The sequence below is a fragment of the Lampetra fluviatilis genome, chromosome 5 (assembly GCF_964198595.1).
Source record: "Lampetra fluviatilis chromosome 5, kcLamFluv1.1, whole genome shotgun sequence".
Taxonomy (NCBI): domain Eukaryota; kingdom Metazoa; phylum Chordata; class Hyperoartia; order Petromyzontiformes; family Petromyzontidae; genus Lampetra; species Lampetra fluviatilis.
Window position 1 is genome coordinate 22614717 of NC_136279.1, and position 8074 is coordinate 22622790.

At 43.2% G+C, this 8074-nt stretch overlaps 1 protein-coding gene across 1 annotated transcript; it reads left to right on the forward strand.

The window, feature by feature from the left end:
• Positions 1-617: 617 nt before the first annotated feature.
• On the forward strand, positions 618-7786 carry LOC144932764 (platelet-activating factor acetylhydrolase IB subunit alpha1-like). The gene is made up of 6 exons (XM_078857192.1): positions 618-855; positions 2651-2766; positions 4830-4919; positions 5077-5193; positions 5505-5627; positions 6312-7786. The coding sequence occupies exons 2-6, from the start codon at positions 2686-2688 to the stop codon at positions 6612-6614; spliced, it is 714 nt and encodes a 237-aa protein (XP_078713318.1). The 5' UTR covers positions 618-855; positions 2651-2685; the 3' UTR covers positions 6615-7786.
• Positions 7787-8074: the final 288 nt, after the last annotated feature.

Consider the following 8074-nt stretch of genomic DNA (forward strand, 5'->3'; position numbering starts at 1 on the left):
GGGCCATTGCCCGAAACGTCGCCTGTTATACAGTTATTTTTTTTTTATAAAACTGTTATTGACAAATGGGATTGATTCAATGGAAAAGAAAAAAAATCGCCTTTGGCCAATAGGCTCCCCCCAACCCCCTCCCTCCCCTCTCTCCCATCTCCCCCCTCCATCTCCCCCAAACCTCCTTTCTCCCCTCCATCTCCACTCTCCCATCTTTCCACCCCCATCTCCCCTCTACCCCCCCAACCCCCATCTCCCTCCAGCTCCCCCCTCCAACCCCAGCTCCCCCCCCCCCCCACTTCACACCTCCCCTCATCTCCCCTCCGAACCTCCCCCCAACCTCCCCTCTCTCCCATCTCCCTACATCTTCCACACCCCCCAACCCCCATCTCCCTCCAGCTCCCCCCTCTACCCCCATCTCCCTCCACCCCCCACCTCCCCTCTTCCCCCTCTCCCTCTCCCCCAGTGTGGTCATTACCGGTGGGTGGGGGTGAGAATGCGGCTCTACATTTCCCAACGCGGATAGGCTTCCCCTCGCGCTCGCGATTGGCCCGCGCCGCATATATGCGACCGCGCGATTGGTTCGCCGGAGAGGGGCGGCCGTGTCCGCGCTGGGAAATGTAAACGGGTTTCCCCCCCCCCTCGCCTTGCCGATGCTGCTCGCGTCCGCAGTCCGACGAGGAGGAGGAGTGGGTCGCTCGGCCTAGCGCGGCTCCGTCGGCGCTTTCGTAACTTCTTCTCGTCGTGGCTTAACTACTGCCGCTGCTGCTCGTCACATCGTCGTCGGCGATACCGAAGCAACCCCTCCCTCTACCCTCATCCCAGGTCGTCGTTCTGTGCACAGCGAGGAGGGATTTTTCCACGGTGAGAGAGATGGCTTTGGTTGAGTAAATGAATGGTGGTTGGGATTTGGTGACACGGCGCCGCAAGATGGCTCGAGGCGGGCGACTTCTTCCCTTTATGGGGTTTGTGTGGGGGTGGGTTTTTCTTTTTAAGGGTGAACATTTAAAATGGGATTTTTTTTTGTAAACGAACCACCGGCCATTGTTACGCATTGTTGTGTTAGTGTTGTTGTTTTTGCGTGCGAGTGGCAATAACGCGCGAGGCGTGAGGGTATTGCCGTGGTGAGGGGAGTGACCGAGGGGTGGGTGCGGTGGTGGTGGTGGCGATGATGTTCCGGGTTGCCGCCCTTCACACACGCACATGAAGTCGTTATGTGACGGCTACGTTGACAAAAAACGACTCTAATTAAGTTGCCATCATCACGTTGTTGCGTACATTTAGTACTGTGGACGTCACCGGGGGGTATGTGCTGTGGCTATCCGTGACACTCGCTTCAAACACGCCTGAGGTGGTGTGAAAGGTAAGGTTTGCGATTGAGTTAAGCCACGGATAGAAACACAGTTACTTAATAATAACAGTAGGTGGCAAAAACGCACTGCGCTACACGTACCGAGGCACAAACACCCCCACTAAGTTGGATTCCCGGTCACGGCTAACGTCAGTGATGTGTGAACGTGCCACTTCACCAGCCCGCGCTCTCTAACCCATGGTGGTGAAGTATGGTAAAACAAACAACACCCCCCACCCCCTGTGACTTACAACTGCGTAGAGAAAGAAGTTTTCATCCAGCAGTGGATCGACAGGATCTGGAAGTGAAGTCCGCAGTGAGCAGTCCACGTGTAACGAGCGTGGCAGCGGCCCGAAACAAGATGATGTTTATATTTTTGGTTCTTTCGGTAACGTCAGGTGATGATCATTGCTTGTGTTGCAATCGAAACGTCGTGAGAATGTTATTGTTTTATTTTTATGATTTTATAATTTCCCTTCTACGTGACTTTACCGAAAGAACCATGAATATGAATCCCTGCAGTCAGGAAAGCTTTAAATAGAAAGATGTTTGCCCTGTGTTAATGCCACCCGTCGGATCTAATTGGACTGTCCATAAGGCGATTAGTGGGGTTTAATGGCATTGTTTAAGCAAAGGATTTCTTCACTGCTGATCAGTCGGCCCACTTCGAGGTTTCTCTCATTTTGCCATGGTAATTTGTTTTACTTTGAATTCACTGTAATTCAATTGCATTACTGTACAAGTTGATTCACTGCAGAGTGCTGCAAATTATTCATTCGTATTTGGTCCCATGTGTTAAAAATAATAAAGACTGCTTTGGCAGTAATCATCAAACTCAAATACAAATAACTTTTTCCGTTCTTCAATTCCTTCATCGTTGGCCCATCCCAGTAACTGTATGTATGATTTTATTTCTATTACATGCGAATGACAATTATGCAGATGAGTTTTTAATGCATTATTTATAACAGTATGCAAGCATCAATCCGATGCATTGCGGTAAAAATGACGCGTGTGACGGCATAAAAAACTCGAATATCCCCCCCACACTAATTGAAACCAAGTGGAAAAGTACACTTTAGTGTTCTATGGGCTTTCAGTATAAAAATTGAGAGATTTCAATACCGCATTTCCAATGCATTGTAATGCATCGCTGACTGTAACAGCATGAATTATTCAGCCACCATTAATTTTCATGAAAGATTGCTGCTTTTTGACGGAGCAGCATTAATCGCTGGACGTTTTGTCATGCCCTCGTTACGTTCGAGGCTTAATTGAGGTTCGTTTTGCTCCCTCCCCCCCTTTCAGAGGCGGCACTGAGAACACACCAGGCACCACGAGACATGGAGCAGTGCACGGGGGCAAAGGCGACTGATCCCCAGCCGATCACCGACACACAAGGCGACCGTCGCTGGATGTCCATTGTAAAAGCGGGTGGTGGTCGCATCCGCCTCTCTGTCCCGAATACAAATCACCAGTCGAGGGCACTCCACCACAAAGCACGGCTCCAGTGGGGCTCTTGATTCATTGCGACAGTTTAAAAAAAATTGGCCAAACCCAAAAGCAGAGCTGACGAATATGGTTCTTCAATCAGATTGCAGTGGTTATATCATCAAAGCTTTTAATTGCTATTTTCGATTATTATTTTGAAGTAAAAGCAGTTGTTGTACATTTTGGATTCCTGTAGAGTTTTAAGTGATACAAAGACGAGACGTATGTTTTGCTTACATCACCTCTGGTTAGTGCTGGTTGAAAGTGGAGAGAAAACCTTGATGCTGGAGCATAGAAGTTCAGTGCAACAATGGCTTCAGCTGGACTGCCCTCGACTGCCCACCACCTAAACCACACAGCGATATGACAACCTATGTTATGCATGGTGGTCACCCTTCCAAAGTTTCCAGGCTAAGGCTTCTTCAGCTTCCAAGATCTGATGAGATTGAGAGCATTTCTGGTGATTTGATCAGAGGCTTTATTAACATGAGAAACCAATGGAATGCCAATGGTTCGTGACTCATAAAAATCTAAATGAGAGGTGTTGATGTTTAAAACGATTATGGGCTATTAAATGCAATGTATAATGTATGTTTGTGAAATGTTCAATGAAATATTGTACAGTAAATGACTTGTCAATCATTTTAAATTGTTGAAGTATATACAGTAAGTGTGATTCTGTTGTGACCAGGTCATCTTTAAATTCACTCTTGTAATCAGTCTTCTTTTCAAGCAGGAGCATGAATAATGCAATTTAATACGAATCGCAATTTCAAAGGTCCCACTGTAAGAGTTGGCCCAACTCCAATTGACTTGCAGCCAACTAAAGTTTTATAATGAGCCAAGTTGTTTAGGGCCGTGTAAAACATTCAGTGATGCGTGCAAGTTTGAATATAATTTGCGGTTAATACTTAGATTGGCTAAAATTGTGCTGTCCACATCATTGTGAACTAAATAAATCAAATTTTCAAGCTCTGCAGCTAGCAGTGTATATCACTACGTGTCAGAGAGAAGCCCCGGAAGATGACAATCAGATAACTCATTCTGAAGTAACTGTAGTACCTATCTATCGACACTAGATGCCATACCTTTTGATGCCCCACAAATATTGTTCATTGTATGTCAGAAACATTTGCATGTTTCAACCTCAGAGCTGCAATGAAATGGCTTTTTTACATCACAGTTTTGCGTGCAGTCATTGTTACTGTGCCGAGACCATAAATGCACTACTTTTAAGAACCCCCAGTTTAACTACAGATGTCTCCCTAATTTTCAACCAAGGATCTTTAAGGTGCTGTCACATTGTTCCGACCCCTGAGTCACCCGGCCACCCCCATGAATTATCTCTAAGTGAGCAACTACATCAGGGGCGGTTTCTTCATTAGGGCGATTGGGCGACTCACCACCAATGTCATTCAACCACAGAGTCACGCTAGCCGTCACTGTGCCTCTGGATATAGTCCAATCAGCGTCATGCTACGTTCTGTGGAGTACCGCCTCTTTTTGGGCGATTTCCCTCCAGCTGAGAATCGCCCCGAGTGGTCCCATAGACTTACATTCAAAGATTTTTTTTTTCGAACGGGGGCGCTGCAATGCATTCTCTATGGCTTCCGGGAGGGCTCGCCCTAACGTGCTTACGTCATCATACGTGCTTACGTCATCATACGTAAGCACGTTTCATCCAACAATATAATTTGTCGCCACCTAGTGGAATCTTTAATAAAATAAACTTGAGTGGTTTGTTTTAATAGTGAGTATAGAAACAAACAAGATGTATTGTAAGAGTCACTTTATTTTTCATTAATATTAAAGAAGTGAAGTTGCCTTTACATGCTTAAGCTGTTAATTTATCCATTGCATGGGTGGACCTTATCCTTATCAATCATCCAGACATTTGCCCCCCCTGAGAGATTTTGCAGGAGCTGCCACTGAACAACATGACACCTCCTGTTCATGGCTCATAGGCAAGGCTGTTAACTAATGTTTTTCGTTTCAGCACGAGTCCTACGTGATCGAGTGCAAGAGCAAGGAGCCCGAAATCCTCTTTGTGGGTGACTCCATGGTTCAGCTTCTTGGACAATATGAGGTTACCATCCCAATACATCTGATTTTAATTTGAATGGTTGTGAATATATATGTGAACACGATTGTAACATTAAACATGCTCACTAACCTTTTGACACTTGTATTGTTATTCCATTTTTAAATAATATTACTGTTTCTTGCAATGCCATGTTTCCCAGATCTGGAAGAGGCTGTTTTCCCCCCTGCATGCACTAAATTTTGGAATAGGTGGGGATGAGACCCAGCATGTGCTATGGAGGCTCCAGAATGGAGAGCTAGAAAACATCGACCCCAAGGTACCGTTGTCTCAGAAAAATGCAACGATATTATTTAAAAAAAAATTTAAAGTCATGCAAGGCCCTGATTGATTATAATCTGTTTACCGCTGTGGATTAAATGTGCTCATAACACCCCCCCATTCAAATATTTAAAATATAACTGGCAATCGAATGTTTTATAGATTAGCTTTTAATTGCATGTTATTGTCTGATGTATTAAATATGAGAATTGACATTTACACGTTTGATTTTATAAACTTTTGTGTTTGTGTCTGCAATGTTGGTGTCTGATTCGTTTTCAACTTGACTTTTTGTTCACACACACGCAGGTTATTGTGGTTTGGGTTGGCACCAACAACCACAAGCATACACCGGAAGAGATTTCTGAAGGGATTTTAGCGATCGTGACATACATAAATGAAAAACACCCCCAGGCTGCTGTTGTAGTTTTGGTAAGAGACGCATCTTGTTATGGTGACATAGCTTTAATACTCAAAACTACATTTGGCCATATTTCACTTCTAGTAGTATGAATGCATTCTGTAAAAAAGAAAACATGCTAATTACTCTGTTTACAGGGATTTTCAGCTAGATTTTCTGACTGGCCACTTGTTAAAAATTGCGTGCTGAGGACCAACAGGATTGAGGACACTTTGCATACATGACGTCATAGCATCTCTACATGTGACCACTGATTTGTACCTCATATCTTCGGGTTTCTTATCTGGTTTTTATCTCACATTTGTCTCTCATCTCTGTCTCTCGTTTGTCTTTTTTTCATCATTCTAATATCTCGGTGAGCCATATCTCTCGGCGAGTCATAGCTCAGCAGGCCACTCCAAGGGCCTTCACGTGCCCGATGAGGCCCTTGGTCTGTCAGTTAAAAAAACCCTGCTGCTATCTATCGTTTGATGAGGCTGCTGAATTTGAAAGAAAAAAAACCTCACTGCATTAGTAGTAGTGCACAAGCAACTATAACAAAAATATACAACACATTGTCAGTAATACTGGTTTTAAAAATATAGAATTGGTGACGTTCCGGGGAAATGACCCTTCGTAGCACAGTCATTGTATGATCGTCAATGCCACTAATTGATTGGGTATATTGGTCACACTTGTGTTCCACAATTTGACAGGGCTTGCTACCTCGTGGGCGGGATCCAAACCCACTTCGAGAAAAAAACCTGCGCGTCAACGAGCTCGTGGCAAAAGCACTCGTGCCCGCCAACGACGTGAAGCCGCCCCGGGCCCACTTCCTCGACGACAACTATGGCTTCGTTCACTCGGATGGCACCATTGGGCGCAGCGACATGTACGACTTTTTGCATCTGACGACGGGCGGCTATGAGAATCTCTGCGGCCGTTTGCACGAGCTTATCCTGAATCTTCTGGGCGAGACGAACGGCGCAGCGAAGACGCAGGGGGAACCATCCGCCTAATCACCTGAATGCTCCCTTACCCCACGGACGGGCTCGTTAGTTTTAGCCGACGTATTCATATGTGCAGAGGTTTTGTTCGGTCAAGCTTTTTTTATTTACTTATACAATTTCGGGTGATAAAAACATTGGTCTTTTTTTAGATGACAGTTTTTGCTTTAGTAATCAATTAACCTTTAGACTGCAATCAATACAACAGTTTTGGGGATGGTAATGTAAATAATTGCATAATGAAAACCTGTTTAGTTTACTCTGGTGTATACTTGCATGTGTCAATTGACTCTTTTTAGTCTTTTGCTTAACAGCTCTAATGTTGCTAAAGAGCACTTCAGGTTGTATGGGAGGACCTTAAAATATTTGCAGTCCAAAGGTTAAGTGTCACTTCAAAGGATTATCAGAATGTCATGAACGTCTTAACATCATAATGCACACTGTAATCTGCCTATACGTTTTATGTGCCTGGATTAGAATAAGTAAGGCAATAATGCAATTAGTGGATTTTGTTTTATGAACAAAATTGCTGGAACCAAAAGCCTTATTTAATTTTCCTAATTTAAGTACAAATCTCACATTTTCTCCTATCAAGTTAACGATCAATGTGAAGAGACAATGTGCACGCTCATTTGATGAGATGGTGGCAGAACAATGGGTTTTTTTTGCTTGCTGTGGAAAGCTTTTTTTGTTTGTAGCATTTCGAACTTGTGTAACATTTAATTAAGAAGGAATATGTGACAGGTTTACTAGATAATTCCAAGAAAAATTGGTTCAGCAAATGTTAAATTTGTCAAACTAGTATCAAATGTGTTCAAACCAACGGTTCTAAATTCACACAAACGCTCTCAATTTCTATATGTTCGAATCAAAATGTAACATGTTAAATTTACATTCGAATATATGTTTTTTTAATTTACAAATAATTAGGAATAATGATTACGCAAACTTATGAGAGTTAAACAAATGGTTTTAACCTAAAAACAACTTTTATTTTTGATTTGTATAACTTGCTGAACCCCAATCTTTCTGGGATGTCAGAACAAAGAAAGTGCATAAGTACTGCCAGTGAAAGTCGTCTGATGTATGTTTTGTGTTTTAATAATGGCACAGGATGAATACTAATTTACAGTAACCGTCATTGCTTCACAAATATCACTGAAATAAAATGTAATCTCACATCAGTGTTTGTTTTATATACTTTTTGCTTGTTGCTGAACTTGCCACTGGCAATGTTATACGAACACCAAACTCTTGACTCTCTTAAGCGAATAACTCGTACTTTCACACTGACCTTGTTACCTAATTAGCTATTCGTTCTCAAAGCATTATAGATGCTGAGTGTCGGCTGGTCTCCTTTTAATAATGTACCTATTTATATTGATGCACTTGCATAGTTTCTGTTTACTATTCATGTGTTTGACATTTCTCTTCGAAGCTTATCACGATTATTGAAATGAGCATGACTGATT